The 22545-nt window shown below is 37.5% G+C and overlaps 1 protein-coding gene across 5 annotated transcripts in view; it reads right to left on the reverse strand.

Annotated features, from left to right (window-relative positions):
* MANBA (mannosidase beta) overlaps positions 1-22545 on the reverse strand; it is a 129520-nt gene that overhangs the window by 20236 nt on the left and 86739 nt on the right. For all 5 annotated transcript variants that reach the window (XM_001169005.6, XM_063808980.1, XM_016951932.4 and 2 more), the window contains 5 exons: positions 21995-22146; positions 19347-19464; positions 17020-17106; positions 12743-12910; positions 5753-5971 (listed from right to left, as the gene is read on the reverse strand). In XM_001169005.6, the coding sequence (XP_001169005.2) occupies positions 5753-5971; positions 12743-12910; positions 17020-17106; positions 19347-19464; positions 21995-22146 (744 nt within the window). The remainder of the gene's footprint in view (positions 1-5752; positions 5972-12742; positions 12911-17019; positions 17107-19346; positions 19465-21994; positions 22147-22545) is intronic.

The raw sequence follows: 22545 nt of genomic DNA on the forward strand, positions 1-22545 counted from the left end.
ATTCATACCCAAATATAAGAAATGTACACTAGCCATATTAAATTTGGAAGTTTTTCCTAATTATAGATGTTTTTCCAAAATGCCACCACCAGAATTAAATAATGCTAACTACTCCTATTATGTATTTAAAGGAGAGATTCACATTGACAATCATCTTGTACACATTTTAAATGCACATCCTTTATCAATAGTCTTCCTTGGCTTCCTCCTCTTAATTTATTTTATTTATGTTTATTATTTTTAATTGACACAATAAGTGTACACATTTATGGGGTACCGTGTTATAATTTGATACATGTATACAATGTATAAGGATCAAATCAGGCTAATAAGCAAATTCATCACCTCAAACATTTATCATTTCTTTGTGTTGGGAACACTCAAAATTATCTCTTCTAGCTATTTGAAAATATACAATAAATTATTATTAACTATAGTTACCCCAAAGTGCTATAGAACACTAGAACTTATTCTTCCCATCTAGCTATACTTTTGTATCAATTAACCAACCTCTATTGTCCCTCCCCGGCAACCCTTCCACCCTCTAGTAATCACTATTCCACTCTACTTCTTTGAGCTGAACTTTTTTAGCTTTCACATTGGAGTGTCCTTCCTCCTTTTCAAAGTCTGAAATATACCTTTGGGCCATGCAGCCTTCTTATTTGTAATAATTTGAATCTATCCCATAATCAGTAAACCTGATCTTTAGTTATGTGGGAGGCTTTCTACCTTCTTATAACTATGGTGTGAAAATCTTTCAAATTTCAGCTATAATAATATTACCAGAAAGAACTGGAAAGGGCCAGACAAAGTTCTAATTACTTTAAGAATATTAACTTTTTTAAAAAAAAAAGAATATTAACTTATTTAGTACTCATAAAAACCCGGCCAGATGCAGTGTTTCACACCTGTAATCCCAGCACTTTGGGAGGCTGAGGTGGGAGGATTGCTTGAGCCCAGGAGTTCAAGACCAGCCTGGACAACATGGTGAGACCCCATCTCTACAAAAAGAAAAATAAAAAATTAGCCTGGTGTGGTGGCACATGCCTGTAGTCCCAGCTACTTGGGAGGCTAAAGTGGGATGATTGCTTGAGCCCACGAGTTTGAGGCTGCAGTGAGCTGTGATCATGCCACTGCACTCCAGCCTGGGTGACACAGCTAGACCCTCTCTCAAAACAAAAAACAAAACAAACTCTATGAGTAGGTACTATTATCACCACATTTTACAGATGTGAAAACTAGGCACAGAAAGGTTAGATAACTTGTTCAGTATCCAAATCTAATGCAGTCTAGCTCCAGTCCCTAGTTCATTAAACCCAGAAGGATCTGAAGAAAATCAAACTGTCATACAAATCATATGGTTAAAATGGACTATACGTAAGGTAAATAGTTTACATTTCATGGGCTCTCACTGTGTCAGGTAGAGTGCTGAGTGCTTCACACACACACAAGGTATTTACTACCATTAACGCCAATTTACAGATGAGGAAACTGAAATTCAGAAAGATTAAATAATCTGTCCAAGATGATACAGATAATGAATGGCAGCTGTCATATTCAATCCAGTTCTGTTTATTCCAAAGCCCAAACTTTTAATCACCGTGCAATATTGATAATCACATGTTAAAATTATATTTTATGAAAAATCAATGTATCCCAAATTAAAGAGATATGTTTTAATCAAGTTGTTGAATACATGAAAGAGCTTCTAAATAAAAGAGCCAAAGTTTTATTTAGTTGTTCTTTTGGTTTATTTTATTTTCCCAATCACCTATTTAAATTCTCAACTAAGCAGTGTAGCCTAAAAAAAGATGAGTAAATCAAGAGATAACAAATGATTCATAATGAGCAGCACTTATCCTCAACTTTTTCTATTTTAAAATATAGTGTTTATTATCTCTGAACATCATCAGGCATTTCACAAAAATATGGGATAAAAATAATTCCATTATTTGAAGGAGGCCAGTAGAAATTATCATAGATTTAAGGAAAAGGTTTAGCAATTTCTAACACTAATCCTTCTAAAGCGTGGTGAAAAGAAAATCTATCAGCTCTGGAGACAGAGAGTAAGTTTGAACTCTGCTTTGCCTGAGGCCCAAAAGGAAATCAAAGCACTGCAGGGTGGGAGATCTATCTGTGACCTCTTGCAGTACTTTGATTTCCCCCTGGGTCTCAAAGTGGAGTGGGTAGATTGTTGTCGAATTAAAGAATGAGTACGTGGTACATAGCAGTTATTCAGTAAATATTCTTGCTTCCTTCATTCCTTCCTTCCCATTCTCAACACTTGTTCCTACCTGCGTCAGGATACTGAACTTCATCCTCCTTCACTCTGAAACAACAGTATTCCCAAAAGACTAGCCCCACAATTTGGGAGCAATTAAAAAAGGGTGTATGGAATTTCACAACGTATATATGTTTCAAAACATCACGTAGTACACAATAAATATATACAATTTTTCGTTAATTAATTTTTTAATTTTAAAAAACCAAAGGTAGAGCTAAGGTTATGACATCATTAAAGTTAAAAGTACAATGTAACTTCAATGTGTATAAGCAAATTATAGTTGTGTTCAGGTAGTGAAATTGAAAAAGATTTTGAAATTGTCTTAAAAGACTTTTTTTTTGGTTACTTTACACAACTGATGCAGGGGGAGCAAAATCACATAATCATTTCAATAGATGAAGAAAAAGCACTTGAAAAATGCAACATTCTTTCATGATATAAGCACTCAGCTAACTAGAAATAAAAGGGACCTTCCTTGACCTTATAAAGGACATCTACTAAAAATCTATTGTCAATATAACACTAAATGGTAAAACATTGAAATGTACTCCCTAAGAAAAAGAACAACTCAAGGATATCCCGTCTTCCCACTCATTTTCTACATTGTATGAAAAGTTCTAGCCAGGGAAATTAAGAAAATGAAATAAAAGGCTTCCAGATTGGAAAGGAAGAAGTAATATTATTAATATCTCTATTTATAGATGACATGATCTTATATATAGAAAATGCTAAAGAATATCCTCCAAAATATTATTAGAGCTAATAAATGAGATCAGCCACTTTGTAGGATTCAAGCGCAATATACAAAAATCATCTGTATTTTTACACGTTAGCAATGAACAACCTAAAAATGAAATTAAGAAAATAATTTATTTACAATAGCATCAGGAAGAATAAAACACTTAGGAAAAAGTAAACCAAAGAAGCATAAGACTGGTACACTGAAAACTACAGTGTTGAAAGAAATTAAAGAAGACCTCCCATGTTCATGTATCAGAAGATTTAATATTACTAGATGGCAATACTCACAAACTGATCAACAGATTCAACATAATCTCTATCAAAATCCCAGCTAGCTTTTCTGCAGAAATTGGCAAATAGATCCCAAGACTCATTTGGAAGTGCAAGCCACCCAGGATAGTAAAAAGAAATCTTGAAAAAAAGAACAAAATTCGTGGACTCACACTTCCTAATGTCAAAACTTACTACGAAGCTATAGTAATCAAGACAGTGCATAGTGACATGAAATATGCCACTGGAACAGAATTGAGAATTCAGAAATAAACCCTAACTTTTATGGTCAATTGATTTTCAGGGCCAAAAGAATTTAATGGGGGAAATAACAGTGTTTTTAATACATGCTATTGGAAAAACTGGCTATACACATGCAGAAGAATGAATCTGAACTCCTACCTTCTACCATACATAAAAAATAACCCAAAATGATCATAGACTTGAATGCAAGAGCTAAAACTATAAAATTCTTAGAAGACAACACAGAAATAAACCTTTGCCATTTGGGGTGAGGCAATGATTTCTCAGATGCAACACCAAAAAGAACAGATTGGTAAGTAAAACATCATCAAAATTTAAATTTTTTGTGCTGTAAGTGATACCATCAATGTGAATAAGGTGACAACCCACAGACTGGGAGAAAATATTTGCAAATCATATACCTAATAAAATCTTATAGCCAGAATATATTTTTTTAATTTTCATAATTCAATAAAATAAAGACAAATAATTTTAAAATGATCAGGCCATGCATAGTGGCTCACACCTGTAAGCCCAGCACTTTGGGAGCCCGAGGTAGGCGGATCACTTGAGCTCAGGAGTTCCAGATCAGCCTGGATGATTTGGTGAAACTCCGTCTCTATAAAAAATACAAAAATTAGCTGGGTGTGGTGGCACACACTTGTAGTCCCAGCTTCTTGGGGATGCTGAGGCAGGAGGATTGCTTCAGCCTGAGAGGTCAAATCTGCAGTGAGCCCTGACCACTCCACTGCACACCAGCCTGGGCAACAAAGCAAGACCCTGTCTCTATTTAAAAAACAAAATGGCTAAAGGATTTGAATAGACATTTCTCAAAGGAAGACATACAAATGGCCAGTAAGCACGTGAAAAAAAATGCTCAACATGATTAGCCATCAAGGATATGCAAATTTCCTGTAAATGTAAATTCCCAGGGAAATGTGAAGAAAAAAAGCAAATAACAAGTGTTGGCAAGGATGTAGAAAAATTGGAACCCTAATCCCTTGCTGGTAGAAATGCAAAATGGTGCAATCACTACAGAAAACAATTTGACAGTTCCTTAGAATGTTAAAGATAGAGCTACCATATGACCCAGCAATTCCACTCCTAGATATATATATTCAGTAGAATTGAAAACATGTATTCACACAAAACATGTACACAAATGTTCCCAGCAGCATTATTCATAATAGCCAAACAGAGGAAACAACACAAATGTCCATCAACTGATAAATAGATAAACAAAACGTAGTGTATATCCATGCAACAGAATGTTATTCAGCAATAAAAAAAAGGAACATACTAACACATGGTCAACATGGATGAACCCTGAAAACACAGTCAAAGAATCAGTATCAAAAGACCACACATTATATTATTCCAATTATATGAAATATGAAGAATAAGGAAAACTATAGACACAGAAAGTAGATTCGTAGTGCCTAAGACTGGGGAGGAGGGATAGGGAAAAATAGGGAGTGGTTGCTAATGGGTTCAGGGTTTCTTTTGAGTGATAAAAATGATCTAAAATTAAATTGTGGTGCTGGCTGCACATCTCTGTGAATATATTGAAGACTACTAAATTGTACACATTAAATGGGTACATTGTATGGCAAGTGAATTATATCTCAATAAAGCTATTTTAAGAAGAACACACACAATGCTGAAACTGAATCTTTAGGAACAGAGAGAGTGAAAATCCATATAGAAAATAAAACACACCAACATGATGAAAAAGAGGGAGAGAGAGGAGTGGGGGGCGGGGGGCGGGTGGTGGGAATGGAATAGGAGGAGAAAGAGGAGAGAAAAGGTTAAGATGACAACATTAGACTAAGGTTTATTTATCACATTTACCCTCTTCCTGTAGTGAAATATCCAGCTCTGAATATCTGTAAATGGTAAAACAGTTGCAGGATATGATTTACAAGCAAGAGTTATTGTAGCAAGTAAGAGTTATTTCCCTGTGTGATAATAAGTCAGGCTTAAGCAACCACTGGGTCCCATTCAGTGCTTTCAGTGCTCCTGAAGGAACACAGTAAAAGCAATATAGAAAAGTAATCCCCAAAGGTTTAAAAAAATTATTTTCCTCCATCTTCTTCTCAAACCTTCATTTAAATAAGACGTAGGTTTCATATGATTTTCTGAACCAGTGATCAGAATAAACACATGCCCACAGTCTATCATTCTGAAACATTAGAAAATCAAACGATGACTTACCTTTTCTAATGTACTGAAGGACGGCCAGGACTGATATCCATATTCAGATGCAAATCGAGCTTTCGGGAAAACTTTCCAGTTCCAGCAATCACTGATATAGTCATAAAAATGGACATCACCAAAATAATTGCTATTAGGGTTTTGAGAGACCCAGCCTTCTGTAACAGTTTCAGCCCCATTTGTAGGACTGGACGTAATAAAAGGACGACTCTTGTCTCCCTGAGTTCAGAAATAAAATGAATTCAAGGATAATATATTCATCCTGTAAAGTATGTATCATTTACTTCTTTAAAAATACTAACAAGTCCCTGAAATGCCAAGTAGCTGATAGAAAATTAATAGGACCACTTACCTTCTTCCCTATTCAACAACCACCAGCACCTCTCTGCTCTTCGCCAATCCTTTATATCTTTTCATAAGTAACACTTAGCTCATCCCTCACAGCAGCTGTTCTTAATCTTTTCAATCATGTTTTGCCTCCACTCTCATCCATCATGGGTGGTGTACAGTCTAGTCCAGAGTTTCTTAACTTTGACACTGTTGACATTTTGAGCTGGATACGTTTTTGTTGGGGTTGGCTGGGGGTGGGGGTGTCTTATGCATTGTAGGATATTTAGTAGCATCCCTGGCCTCTACCAAACAGATGTCAGTACCCCTCCCCCAACCTTGAAAAATGTCTGCAGGCACTGCCGAATGTTCCATGGGGGCAAAATCACCATCACTTGAGAACCACAGGTCTAACAGGTAAGAACAGAAGCTACTGAGTCAGATGGACCCAAACGTGACTTTAAATCTCAAATCTGAACCTTATTATTTGTGGACAGGTCTAAGCCTTGGTAGATTTATCTGTAAAATGAGGATAATGACAGTACCTCCTTTAGAGGTATTATAAATAGTAAATAACTCTCATGTGAAAGTAATGACTAGGTGTCCACCAATTCATGTTCTCGTTTCTGTAATATAGAGCCATCCCTAGGAAGTGGCTTCCTAGCCCATATGGGGCCATGTGCCTCATTCTCATCCTCTTCCCCCATTTGCAGCTGAGGGTGCAAGAGATGGTGCAGCTGGAATAAGGTGTCTATATCTCTGAAAGAGGAGCTGCCAGCAGCCCTTTCATAGTGTCAGTGAGGAAGAAATACACTTTTATTATGTAAACCACTGAAATACTGTGGCTTACCTGTTACAACATCTAGCATGTAAGTACTTAACAGGGTGCCTAGCACACTGTGAGAACTCAAAACATAGTTATTATCATCTCAGTAGATGAGACTACTTCCTATTTCACTGAGAAGATTCATTCATTTAGCAAGTATTCGTCAAGTCTATTGTGTCTGGCATTTTTCCACACTGCAGAGGGAGGGAGAGAGACAGAGAAAGAGAGAGAGAGAGAAAGAGAGAGAATCTATGACTCTGTCAAGTACTTATACAACAAATCTCTTTTGAGTATTTCCTATTGGCCAGGCATGCAGTTCTTTCTATGTGCTGGAGGTTCAGCAGACAGCCATGGTGACCGTCTTGGAAGAGTAGATGGCAATTTAGTGCTGAAACCAGATACTGAACAAGTAATTATAAGTATGATGAATATTTTGAAGGAAAAGCGCAAGGCTCTTTGGGAATGTAAAACATATTACAGAAGGCCAGTAAGGCTTCCCTGAGAGATAGACTTTCAGAAAATAATTTTCTCAACTTTTCACCATTAGGTTTCACTTTTTCGTGGTATATCCTTCATATTTCATTTCTTGTTTCTATTCCGCTATTAAGAAAAAAAAATCCTTAACCCTTTCCTTTGCCAGACTCTGTGTTCTGGTCATCTTTCTAGTTTGCTTTGGTACTACAGCCAACAAACTATCTTCCACTCCATTTTTTTCTTAATCTCCCTCTACTGCCCTTTTCCCTTAGCTTCCTTAGGACTCCCTTTATCCTAATAAAAAATCCCTTTGATCCCTTGCAGTCCATCAGATTTCTTTACCATCCTCTCATTCCTAAACCCCTGACATTCATTTCCTGATCATTTCACTCCACTGAAATGTTTTTCAAAAATTACCCATGAACTTCTACTTACTAAATAAAGCAGTTCTTTCTGTCCCCACTTATTCCCTCTCAGGTGTGCAATAAATGACCTTATTTACCACCTATTATTTCTGAAGCTCTCTCCACTCCTGGCTGTTTGTTCACAATTCTTCCACATTCCAGTTTCCCCCAACCTTCCTGATTCTTCCTTCTCCAGCTACCCTCTGCATCCCCAGATGGACACTCTACCTCTCTCTCAGGCTTCTCCTTGTTCTACACCCTGTCCCATGGCTTCCCGTCACATGGATGTTCTGATTACTCCTAGCCACACCTGCACACTTGACCTCATGTTCACCACCACACATTGCTGATAACCAGCTCCACATTTCCACCTGTGTTGTCTTGCCAACATCGCAAATCCAACCTTTTAAAGCAGAATTCTTTATTTACTAATTCCAAACTTATCTGACTATGCTCCCTTTCTTGCTGAACGGTACCCAGATTGGAGTCATCTTCAATTTCTCCCTCTCTTACCTCCCACATTCAGTCACTCTGAGTAGTAGCAACTCTACATTCAGATATTTTTTTCCATCACCGAATTTCCAATCCCACACCACTGGACTCCACTACCTATGACCTCCATGACCTTGGGGACTTAATGACTCTAAAATAAATATATCACCTACACTCCAGGTAACTTCTAAAAATTAAGTAAATAAATTATACAAAGCACTTACATAATTAACTTTTTGAAAATTTGTTTTTTAAAATTTAAAAAAAATTGTTAAAAGACAGAATGTTGCCCAGGCTGGAGTGCAGTGGCATGATCATAGCTCACTGCAGCCTCGACCTTCTGGGCTCAAAATAAGCCTCCCGCCTCAGCTTCCCAAGTAGCTAGGACTACAGGCACATGTCACTATGCCCAAAGAATTTTTTAAATTTTTTTGGAGACAGGATCTGGCTACATCACCCAGGCTGGTCTCAAACTCCTGGCCTCAAATGTTCCCCCTGCCTCAGCTCCCAAGTCACTGGGATTACAGGTGTAAGTCACCACATCCAGCTTTAATTTATTAATATATAATAATATTAATATAATAATTATAATTAATATATTGATGCCTGGCATCTCAGTAACTTGGAGTTCTTAGTTGTTATAACTGGTTTCCTTGTTTAGAACCTCTCACCTCCCTAATCTTTGCTAGTAATCTTCCATAAACATGGACCAGATAAAGTTCCTCCTCTCCCCCAAAATGTCCACTAGCTTCCCACCATCTACTGAATAAACTCAACTCCATAATATGATTTAAAGTCCCTCTATGACCTGCTTCCAGTCTTCACTACCTTCCATTCTCCCACAGTAATCCAGGAGTCCCTTGCTCTTAGGCACCAGGCACTGCTTGCTGCTCATTATACATACCACCTACTTTCACATCTTTTTACCTTTATTTACATTGTTTTCATGACCTAAAGTACTACTAGACAATGCTTTGCCTCAAAATTCTCCACCTGTAAGGTTTCCCTTGAACGTAACCTTTTACTCGAAAGCCTTTTTAGATTCTTTCAGTTAAAATTAATGGTTCTGCCACATAGTTCCCAGCATTTTGAGGCTACATTTTTTATAGCACTTTTTTTAACTGCCTAAGGTCTGATAATTTTTCCCATGTTTCCCTTTGACAGCAGAGTGTAAGCTCTACAAAGATAAGAGTGTCCCCCACAGCATCGGGAATGAGGCTTTGCTCTTGGCAATATGTACTCAGTAGATGTTGGGTGAATTTAAAAATATTAAAAAGTATGATGAAACTATAGGTGATACTAAATGTTTAAAAATATTTTTGCTACAATGGCTTTGAAGAACATTGAAGAAGAAGGCCAGTCAATTGGCCTTGATTGATCAAGCTTGACACATTTCCCTTCATTCCTTGAGATTCTTGAGAAATTTGGCATGCTGAGCCATGCAGTAAAATTACAAACAAGTCTCTACCTAAAAATATCTGGCTTTGACGATGCATTATAATTTCCTTCCACTTATAAATCCTTTATTCTTGAGGTGTGGTTATTTGTTGCAAATCTCACAGATGACATCTTTCTAAGCCATGACCTTAAACCCTTAGTTGGACCAGGAAATACCATAAGGTGATCCAAGAGAATGGCCATAAAAAGAAAGCATGTGCAGCAGGAAACCAATCATTACAGCCAATTTGTAGATGAATCAATTTATGGTACTTTCCCTTTTTATGATGCCTAATACTTTGATGGAAACTAAAAGCAGTAGTGGTTATGTAGCTTTTAATACTGTTCATCTTTGAAAAAATTTACAAACATCAGTTATTGCCCATGGCTCGTTTTAAGATAAATAAGTCCCTAAAAAGAAAGGCATATCTCCATTTCAGAGGTAAAAAAGAAATGGCACAAAGAAGCTAATTTTTTAAAGCTTAAGAATGTAGTGTTAAAATTAATGATCAAAATGTGTAAGTATCTGAAGATCTACCTTGTTGAACAAAACCAACAAGGATGATGATGATGATGACGATGGCTAGTTTTAATTAAAAGGTTACTGTGGGCCAGGCGTGGTGGCTCACACCTGTAATCCCAGCACTTTCGGAGGCCGAGGTGGGTGGAGCAGGAGGTCAGGAGATTCAGACCATTCTGGCCAACATGCTGAAACCCTGTCTCTATGAAAAATACAAAAATTAGCTGGGTGTGGTGGTGCATGCCCGTAATCCCAGCTACTCGGGAGGCTGAGGCTACTCGGGAGAATTGCTTGAACCCAGGAGGCAGAGCTTGCAGTGAGCCAAGACCGCACCACTGCACTCCAGCCTGGTGACAGATGAGACAGATGAGACTCCATCTCAAAAAAAAAAAAAAAAAAATTACTGTGAACCACCATCTTTCAGTAATTCACTACAACGATGACACACAAAGGGAAAGAGGAAAGGCACCTGATATTCTCTAGGCCTTTTAGAAAATATGGAGTTGTTCCTTTGGCCATATACATGTGAATCTACAAGAAAGGTGATGTAGACATCAGGGAAATGCATCTGGTTCAAAAAGGAATGCCCCACAAACGTTAACGTGGGAAAACCAGAGGAGTCTACTGTGCTACCCAGCATGCTGTTGGCACTGTTGTAAACAAACAAGTGCAAGATTGTTGCCAAGATAATTAATGTGTTGAGCATATTAAGCACTCTAGGAGCCAAGATAGCTCCCCAAAACTCAAGAAGGAAACAAAGGAAAAGAAAAAGAAGGAAGCCAAAGAGAAAGGAGCCTGAGTTCAACGGAAGCACAGCTGGCTCCACCCAGAGAAGTGCACTGTGAGAACCAATGGAACAGAGCCTGAGTTTCTAGAACCTGTTCCCTATGAATGCATGGCATAACAGGTGTTTAAAAAATAAAAGAGCTCTGGACTGTAAAAATATTTCTTTTCATTAAGCAGAAATGTGTTGTCCCCTGTCCCAAAGAAATATTTTAACTTTAAAAAAAAAAAAAGTTACTATGCGTCAGACTGAGTCATATGCCTTCCATCCATTATCTCACTTAGTCCACATAACAACTCTTAAAAGTTAGCTCCTATTTTTAACCTAATTTTATAGATGGGAAAAGGAGGATTAAGTAACTCACCCAAGATTACATAGACAGGAAGTGGCCCAGCCAGGATTTCAAAGCCTGTGTACTTAACCACTATGCTATAAAATGAAAACCCTCAGAAACCATAAATCCATCACACATGAAAAACATAATATCAATATTGTGAATAAAAAGATTATAAAATAAGTGTTCTGTAAATATTTTTTAAAATTTGTATCATCACATTTTGTGAACAGAAAAATTCTTCATGACACATGTCTTAGTATATCAGGTAAACTATAAATTTGAACCCATGTTTTTCATGAATTCTCAATGAAGTTTCTTCTATAAATGGAATAGTGCCATAAACTGGGCATGTTTAGGTGCTAATATCACATACTATTTTAAAAAATAGATGCCTTTTCAAATTGCTTCTGGATATACTCAGATATTTAAAACATCTATTTACAGACACAAAAGTGTAAAGACAATCAGATTATTAAATCACATGTTAAACAAAGTTTTTCAAAAGTTAAAACTTTTGAAGGCATTACTGAAAAAAATGCTGCTTTTTCTCACAAAAAGGCCAATTTATATTAACATATGTCTGTATAATATGCCAATTAGACAAACAGTGGTGCAAAGAGAACCACTATAGAGCAAGGGCCATACAGCGGGGTTGGAGACCAGCTCTCTCATCTCTCTTTGTCCCTTAAATCACATACCAGGACATTCATATGTGATATATACCAAAGTCTACTACTTTAACATATACGATTACAGAATTTTAGAAGTGGCATATCAATAATCATCGAATCTAGAGATTCTAAACTTTTTGGGATCCACGGATGGACTCCAAGGAGCATGTGACAACCTAGCATTGTAAGCACTGCATTGGTGTATGTGTGGAGAGCTGCACAGAGAAGTTAATCCTCCAAAAAGTCCACAGCCCATGAATCCTTTCATCTGCTGCTGCACTACAATGGGATACTCTGTATTCAAACGATACTGTTGAAGACAGCCCTAAAAAGGGGCATAAAACATACTATACCAGTATTCAAACTTATCCACTTTAAACATACATTCTTTTTTTTTTTTTGAGACGGAGTCTCGCCCTGTCGCCCAGGCTGGAGTGCAGTGGCGCGATCTCGGCTCACTGCAAGCTCTGCCTTCCGGGTTCACGCCATTCTCCTGCCTCAGCCTCCCGAGTAGCTGGGACTACAGGCGCCCGCCACCGCGCCCAGCTAATTTTTTTGTATTTTTAGTAGAGACGGGGTTTCACCGTGGTCTCGATCTCCTGAACTTGTGATCCGCCCGCCTCAGCCTCCCAAAGTGCTGGGATTACAGGCGTGAGCCACCACGCCCAGCCCTAAAGATACATTCTTAAATTCTACTGCATTAAAAATCATTACTTACTGCCAGTACAAGCTCTCTGATGTTTTTTACATAGAGTGTCACATAGTCCTTGATGTAGATTGGCCGGTCAGTGAAACTGATATGATACCAGTTCATCATCAGCGCCTCCTCATTTTCATTATTGCCACTCCATATGATGATAGAAGGATGAGATTTCAGTCTCTTGATCTGAAAATTGAGAAAACATAAAATGATTTTCAAAGAGTTAACATAAAAAACTCAGAGCTATAATTACTCATAAAATTAAAGCCCTTGCATTTCTGCACATAAATTCTTATGTGCCAAAAACCTAATTTGAAAATGGCTAGTCATGTTAGCTGCAGGAATACATTTTAAGAAATCTCTGAGATTCTTTTTAACTAGATTTTATAAACACTGATACATAGGGTTTCTCTTCTCTGCTATATAAAAACTGAAGATAATATAATCCCTTTTTTAGAAAGAGAAAGAAAAGGGGAATGAATAAACTCTTCACTCTGTGGATTGCCACAAAGAAAACTTTCAGGAAATACAAAAGACAGGAGACATTATATTTTGGGGATTGGTTCTTAAGAGCAAATTGGACAAATTGGAGTTCTGTGTGAAGAAATAAATGAAGCAAAGCAAACACTACCACTGAAAGAAGGACGGAGGTTCCTATGCAGTCCTCACTGAGATCAGAAAACCAGAAGGGGAACTAGAGAAGGTTTTACAAAGCAAGTGAGTACTAGAGGTATGCTGGCAGTTAAAGACAAATATGGAATACTCTAAAGGAAAACAGATTAGGGCAATCAGGGTTGATGTCTCCTGAAATAACTATCAATGTCGTGTCCTGAGAAATCAACTAACATTAAGTTACTGAATGTACCTAAATATAAAAGGGAAAATTAGAGAATCTACCTGAAAACCGTGCCACACGAGGCCTGCATAAACTGAGCTCATCTGGGCTGGCCCTACATAAAGACAAAAGGATCCACTTGTGTTATGTTTGCACTGGACAGATTCAGACATGTCCCTTCTTCTAATACACTAGGACATGTGCCCCAGTAGAGAGCAATTAAATTCCTCTGAGAATGGCAGAGTGAGTCAATGGTCAAGAAAAATTCTTTCGGAACATGTTTTGGCAAGTTACCTCATTGATATTTATAGGTTCACTTTCGCTGTGATGCATGATTACACTGATCGCCCCCCACTGATGCTCTCAATGTGTTCTCCATTCAAGAAGCTCAGAAACTCACATAGATGAAATAGAGATGCACTGAAGGTATATTAAAGAGATATATTTCATTTTTTAAAAAATTTAAGTCTTGTGTTTTTCTCAGCCAGCCATATAAACACTATTTCCTTTTTTTGTCTTTGTACATGCCCAAGAAAGGGACAGCTGCTACCAACTGTGACTGACATATTTATGCCACTGATGAAAATACAAATATAAATCCTGAAGTGGCAAAAAGCTTCAGTAGCACCGTGTTACACACAACCCTCAAGCTGACTTAGAGTTTTATGGTAAGCTTTACTTTAAAATTTTAACAAACTTTGCATGCAATGGCTCTCCTTATCTTTAATAATGCATCAAAGAACTGAAGATACATAAATGTTAGATTTTAATTATTTATACGAAAGAAAACTAAAAATAAAACTGAAATGCTTGCAACCTGTGTAACTATAATTAATATGTTTAAAGTTATTCATTCATCCATTCATCTATCCACTTTGTGAATAATCCACAGAGTGGGGACGCAGAGGGGAATGAGTCCTAGGCCTCAGGGAGATGACAATCTTGCAGAGGTGACAAATCCTTGAACAAGTAATTCAAAGTGTGATGTGTGTCTCAAAAGGCAAAAGATTTTTCCCATGCTTAAGGTAAGAGGGGCCAAAGGAGAACAAAGGAGGTGGCTCACAAGGGCAGTGGATGGGGAAGATGTTCCAGGACATAGACAGCAAGACGGAGATGGTGCCTGAACAGGTGCAGACACCAGCTGGCCGGAGTCCCGCATAAGAGGATCTTACACCTTACCCAGAGGTCAAGAAGCCACCTCAGGGGAAGTGTTGGCTAGGGAAGGAGTTCGATTGTACTTTTTAAACCTTTTATTTTAAAATGAAACACAGTTACAGAAAACAAATTATGACACGGTTAATTATCATAAGGCAATCACCCTTGTAGCCACCACCCAGTGCAGCCAGGCCGGAAGCCATCCACGTGCCTCTTCCTAATCACAGCCCCTTCCTCCTTCCAAAAGTAACCACTATCTAGAGTATCATAGTGTAATAGAAATCGCTTCCTTGCATTTCTGTATGGTTTTTCACAAAATATACATCTGCAGACACTATAATATGAACTCTAGATTTTAACACACTTGATGGATTCAGTTCATTGACATCCTTATCTTTATTGAATCTCAAATTGTCCCCCTTTTGGTTGCTCAGAGTCTCTCAAAATCCTTTTGACATAACTTCGATAGCTTCCTTGTTATCTGCATGTTGAGATATTCCAGGATCAGGGTTCTGAGCAGGAATGTGGTATGACTTAAAATGTGTCAGTGGAAGATGACTTTGGCAGCTCTGTTGAGTATGCACATATTGAAAGAGACCAATGCTAGGGAGTCCAATCAGAAAACAAATGCAATGATTGAGGAGAGGGAAAAATAGGATTTGAATTAGAGTAGTAAGCATGGGGGTGAGAAAGTAAATACAAATACTAGTAACACTGATATCAAAAAATTGTCTCAACTTAAAACCAGATGGATGTGGGAGGTGAGAAAGAAGAAAGTATCAATGACTTTCATATTTCCTGCTAAAAAGAAAAATCTTGAAAGAGTGCATTGGGGAAAAGATAATAGATGTACTTTGAAGACATGCTGAGTTAGTGTGACAGCTGCTATTATTTGTTATTTCTTTTGAACTGCATGACTTACACGTATTATCCTATTTAATCTTTGAAACAGTTTCATGAGGAGTGACATCATACTAGAGTTATAGATACAGAAATTGAGGCTCAAGAGGTAAAGTGACCTCCCTAAGGTTGCAGACTCACCATTCAAGAAGAAATATCAAAATATTTGTTCTTTGTATATCAACATTGCAAACAATCTGGCAGACAGTTGGACATGAGAAATTGAAATCAGAGTCAATAATTATCCACATTGTAGCTTTACCTGAGGTTACCGAGAAAATGGATTTGTTTCCTTCTTTAACATGTTGCAGAGCACTATAAAAACTCAATATGTCTCCACAGTCTTGCAAACTCTTTACAAGGTAGGGGTGATCTCCTGGTGCAGTGATCATTTCCAATGGATGCTAATGAATCAGTCCGATGTTTCAGTAGTATTTTACTAGCATATGATACACTTACAAGTTGGTTTCTAAACTGTATTTTGGGAGTACATCATGATTCAGAATTTTCATGTATTGACAAGCATCCCACTCTGATTCTACACGGAAACCCATGCCATGCACTTAATATTTAGGGGAGAGGAAATATAATGCAATCTGTGTTTCAAAGCATGATCATCCCCTAAACAGACCTTGCTGCAAAAATAAGTATATTCAGCACACAGCTCATAAACCTCAGATCTGTGGCTAAAATTATCAGTTGATAATATTATATTAACACCATTGCCATTTGTGAAAAGAAGATATCCAGGATCATTTTATATATTTCCTGTGCCAGACCTGGAGTCAGCCATTTCTCTAAGAAGCTTTTCTCTTAACAGGAAAGATTACTTCAATATAAGAATACCCAACACTACAACGTTGGGCATTATTTCTAGATCTTTTCAGTAGATAGAGAAAGCATATAATCACTTCCTTGCATTTATATATCTGTGAATATAAATATAAATGTCAATATGTGGAATCTAAAATAAATCAAGGAATCAATAATCAATTTAAACTTTCTCCTGAGCAATTCAAACAGTGGTGTTGCTGTTTGCTGAGATGGAGAAAACTTCAGAAGAAGCAAGATTGGGGAGGGGGTGCAATATAAGTTTAGTTTGTACATGTTACATTTCAGATGCCTGTTAAACCTCCAAGCAGAGGCACCAGGTAGGCCGTTGGATATAAGAAAGAGGAATTCAGCAGAGAAATCAGGACTGGGGATAAATCTGGGAGTCATCAGCCAATAGATGATGGTAAAGCCATGACACTGGGTACAATCACCTAGGATGTCAATTACCTGGCTGTGTAATTTTTCATGGGATTTAGTAGAGAACAAAAACCAAAATGAAGCAAGATTTAACAAAAGGCAATACTAAAACATATTATTTGTTTTATTTCTTCTTGGAAGGGTAGTAACATACCTGGTAGGCAACTTCTGCTGTCACTGAATCCAGGAAGCCCTGATCAGTTGGATAAAGGGCACAGGCAAACATAAAATCCTGCCATACCTAGCAAATCAAATAAAAGGGAATGCAACACTTCCATAAGTTTTATTACACAGAAGAAAGTCTTTATTCTGAGCTCTGGGCATTATCTTTCACACAAATGAAAAATCCAGTTAGCCTGATGAGTGTGATCACTGGGGCGCCATTATGCATAATTTGATACCAAGAAATGTATCAAAGACATTAGGACTTCCCAGAACTGCACAAAAGTGTACAGACACCTGAGAAGAGAAAATCCTAGGCAGGTATAGAAGAAAGAGAAGATGGAAGAATTTGAAAAAGAAAAAATGTGTGGAGGGGACACAGAATGAGGCTTCCCTCCAGCCCCTTGTCACTCCTAATTCATTCCAATTTTCACCAGGCATTTGGTATTGAGATGCACCAGACTGTTAAGAATCATACTTCATTTATAAAGGAATTAGCTTTTCATAGACAAAAGGATTACTACATGCACATTTTAGTAATGAAACCATATAAGTCCCTTCCTAAGGAGGCTGTGTGATGCAATGGTTAAGAACACAGCCCCTGCTGGGAGCAGTGGCTCACGCCTGTAATCCCAGCACTTTGGGAGGCTGAGGCGGGGCGTATCACCTGAGGTCAAGAGTTCGAGACCAGCCTGGCCAAAATGGTGAAACCCGGTCTCTACTAGAAATACAAAAATTAGGCCAGGCGCGGTGGCTCACGCCTGTAATCCCAGAATTTTGGGAGGCCGAGGTGGGCAGATCACGAGGTCAGGAGATCGAGACCATCCTGGCTAACACGGTGAAACCCCGTCTCTACTAAAAGTACAAAAAATTAGCTGGGCAAGGTGGTGAGCGCCTGTGGTCCCAGCTACTCGGGAGGCTGAGGCAGGAGAATGGCGTGAACCCAGGAGGCAGAGCTTGCAGTGAGCCAAGATTGCGCCACTGCACTCCAGCCTGGGTGACGGAGCAAGACTCCGTCTCAAAAAAAAAAAGAAAGAAATATAAAAATTAGCCGGGCGTGGTGACACACATCTGTAATCCCAGCTACTTGGTAGGCTGAGGCAGGAGAATCGCTTGAACCCAGGAGGTGAAGGCTGCAGTGAACCAAGATCGCACCACTGCATTCCAGCCTAGGCAACAGAGCCAGACTCCATATCAAAAAAAAAAAAAAAAAAGATCATAGCCCCAAAGCAGCCTGTCTGAGTCGGAATTTCATTCCACCATAAATGAGCTGTTAGAGTTTGGATAAAATATATAACCTCTTCATGTGTCAGTTTCCTTATCTGTAAATGGGGATAGAGAATAGTAACTACATCATTGAATGGGCATGAAGATAAAATACGTAGAGCACTTAGAACAATGCCTGGCACTCAGAGAATATTATAGAATATTGTCATTGTCACAATGACCATCAGCATTATCATTATTAGAATAATTCCTAGTCTTCGGTGGCACTCTTTATATTTTAGAACAATAATAATACAACTAACAGAATATATTTTCTTTGCTTTATCCTCACAATTGCAAAACACATTAAAAGTACTTAATAACAATATTAGGGCCAGGTACAGTGGCTCACACCTGTAATCTCACCACTTTGGGAGGCCGAGGCAGGTGGATCACCTGAGGTCAGGAGTTCAAGGCCAGCCTGGACAACACGGTGAAACCCCATCTCTACTAAAAATACAAAAATTAGCTGGATGCTAATTTACTAAAAATACAAAATTTAGCACATGCCTGTAATCCCAGCTGCTTCAGAGGTTGAGGCAGGAGAATCGCTTGAACCTGGGGTGGAGGAGGGTGCAGTAAGCTGAGATTGCACCATCGCACTCCAGCCTGGGCAACATTTTTAATTTTTAACAAATTAAAAATAAAAAATTAGAAAAAATTTAGAAAAACAATATGAAACACAGCTTTTCTTTACTTAATTTTATTATTTTTCTTCTCTTTAGGTTTTGTCAGATCTCCTTTAAGTGTTTTAAATATTTTGTTTTCTTTTATATGCATACCTAAATATCACAAAGAAAATTATTTTAAAAGCAGGTATATGTATACTGGGATATAAATAATTTACATGATATCTATCATTTAAAAATAAATAATTATGGTAGTTGCTATCACCTATGGCTCTTGGTTTACAAGATGCCATTTATTCCTATAGCCCCAAATGGAATATCATTCCTAGCTCTGAGACTGGGGCAATTGCATCATTCAGAACATTGGCAGTCAAACTGAGGATATAGTAACTTATCAATATATAAAATGCTATCAACTTCTCACCATTATTCCTAGTTCATCACAGAGTTCATAGAATTCATCCTGCTCATAAATTCCTCCTCCCCAAACCCGAAGAGTATTCATATTAGCATCCACAACAGACTGTAAAAGGAGCCGTAACCTGTAGAAGACATTTTAGAAACAAATCATAATTTGGAAAAAAAAACAGATTGTGACAGATAAACACATTTCTAATCTCTGTTAGAAAAACACACTCTAAAATCATGATGGTTTGGTTATAATGTAAATTAAAGAAAGTAAGATAAAATTATATACACATTAACTATAACCACATAAAACAAATAAACAGAAAAAGTATGGGTGATATCTTTACCTATTAAATTTTCAGTAACATTATTATACTCTTTTTAAAATTAAATTTATGTTTTATATTTAGTCTTATAAAAAATACAGTTGTAAGCCTTGGAAACTATGCACTAATTTTATACAAACCCTCCAAACTATAAAACAAAATCAAGACTTGAGTATTAGTGCCTAGCACCCCTATCTCCTTTTATGCAATTTCTCCAGCCCAGTATTTCTTTCTCTAGTAAATTTCCTTTCTACTTTTTCCAATTCCTATTCACATTACCCTCAGGAAAATCTAGAAACTTACAGGCAGCTTGAGAGCATGTACCTTCCCTCCATTCCCAGAACAGTGCTCAAACCAAGTAACAGGCTGGGCAGACCCAGAGCACTGTGGGCTCAGCACAGGCACCACGGCAGGCTTACCAATTGGCCCAGCTGGGCTGAAGGACCACAGCCAACCCAGCCCCAGCTGGGAGGGGAGAGGAGCATTTGAAAAGGAAAAGATAGAGCCAATTATCCCGTGGCTGTGTCTGGAGAAGAATTTCATTTTCTTATGAAATCTAAAATAATATACACATTTTAAATTAAGAGGAAATTACTACAACTTTTGGAAAAAATCAGGGTTTAGTTACTGATGACATTTACATTCTAAACATCAAATAATATACTACAATGCACATTTATACATTTGTAAATATGCTAAAATATTATTTAATTTAGATAATATATAAGTTTAAATGTGTTTATTTTCATTTCATAAAGTTTATTTTCAGCATTGCAAAGATTTAAGTTTACAGATCCAATTAGGAAATATTATTTTCTTCCAAAGTTCTATTCCTTCAGTCTTGGAAAAACATTTTTTTTCCTAGATCTAGAACTTTTAAGATTATATTTTGTTTTTAAATAAATTGTATTGTGTATATTTAAGGTATATGACATAATGTTATGGGATATATATATATAGATAGTTAAAAGGTTACTATAGTGAAACAAACCAACGTACTTACCATCCTACAACAGGGGTCCCAACCCCCAGGCCACGGACTGGACCATGGATCAGGTGGCACAGCAGGAGGTAAGCAGCTGGTGAGCAAGCATTACTACCTGACCTCCTGTCAGATCAGCGGCAGCATTAGATTCTCATAGGAGCAGGAACCCTATTGTGAACTGTGCATGCGAAGGATACAGGTTGCATGCTCCTTATGAGAATCTAATTCCTGATGATCTGAGGTAGAACAGTTTCATTCCAAAACTATCCCCTCATCCCCCACCCCCAATCTGTAGAAAAACTGTCTTCCATGAAACTGGTTATTGGTGCCAAAAAGGTTTGGGACTGCTGTCCTACATAGTTATCCACTCTTTTTTGCTTTTGTGGCACAAGTAGCTAAAATCTACTCACTTATTTACCATGAATCCTATAAATAGCACAATTTTTTTTAACCTATATTCCTAGTGCACATCAGATCTCTGGACTTGTTCTCTTGCATATCTGCTACATTGTATCCTCTGACCAACAGCTCCCGGTTTCCTCCCCACCCTCCCACAACCGCACCTCCACTACACACGAGATTTTGTTTAGTTCTTTTGTTGAGATAAAAGTAAAAGAATATGCAAATACCTTAGCATAGAAAGGTAAATATGGGGTTGGCCCGGTGGCTTACGCATGTAATCCCAACACTTTGGGAGGCTGAGGCAGGTGGATCATTTGAGGTCAGGAGTTCAAGACCAGCCTGGTCTACATAGTGAAACCCCATCTCTACTAAAAATACAAAAATTAGCTGGGCGGTAGTGGCCTGCACCTGTAATCCCAGCTACTTGGGAGGCTGAGGCAGGAGAATCGCTTGAGCCTGGGAGGCGGAGGTTGCAGTGAGCTGAGATCACGCGACTGCACTCCAGCCTGGGCAACAGAGCAAGACTCCATCTCAAAAAAAAAAAAAAAAAAAAAGGTAAATATGTGTTCTTATCTTTCAAAACCATGCTCAAAACATTTAACGTATCATTTGAAAAGCTGAAAATAGTTGAATGTAATATTTTTTTCGGGGACTATTCAAAATATAAATTACTCATTTTCTTATTTCTCCAGAATAAACATATAATAGTTTTCTAAAAATTGAATGGCTTCAACAGTCTCAAATAGTTTAGCTGTAAGACCACCTGTAACCCAGGAGAATGGAATATATAATTTTTAAAATCCTGTCCATTCTAAAATTTCCATCATCTAGAATTCTATACTACCTCTTAGTTCCTTGCCCAGAGACTAAAGAAAGTAAAAATGAGTAAACCTCAAGCTTTGCGGGACTGCTAATTAAAAGAAGAACAAGAAAGGAAAGACAATAACTTACAACTCAGAGGTTACTCGGTCCTGGAATGAATCTGCTGGGATCCAGTTTGAGCCTTTTAGAAATATGGGAAATCCATTAATTTTGAAATAGAAACTCAAACCAGGAGACCCTTTTATAGGCTCTTCTATAAGTTCCACTGTCCTAAAATAAACCTGCAATGAACAGAATTAAATGATGAATATCAAATTTAAACATAAGCAAAATAGTTTTTTTTAAAAAAGAAGCAGACCTTTTTGAAAAACTACATTCAGTAGTTTAATGCTAATTTTCCTATTTACTATGAAGCACATAATGTGGAAATGCACATTTCAGGAATATACACATATAAATTATTGCTAGCATCCGTTATTTCTCTTTTAAAAGAGAAATATAGAAACCACTAAAGAGCTACTGTAGTCTTCCACATGAAATAGGCATTTGTGATAACATCAAAAAAGACAATTTGAAGATAACATTTCTAAATTAAAACAAAAACATGCTATTTCAAAAAAATAGAAAAAAATGCTGTCTTTGAAAAACACATTCTCATTTCAGTGTTGTTAAAAGGTAGC

This window comes from Pan troglodytes, chromosome 3, assembly GCF_028858775.2.
Source record: "Pan troglodytes isolate AG18354 chromosome 3, NHGRI_mPanTro3-v2.0_pri, whole genome shotgun sequence".
Taxonomy (NCBI): Eukaryota; Metazoa; Chordata; class Mammalia; order Primates; family Hominidae; genus Pan; species Pan troglodytes.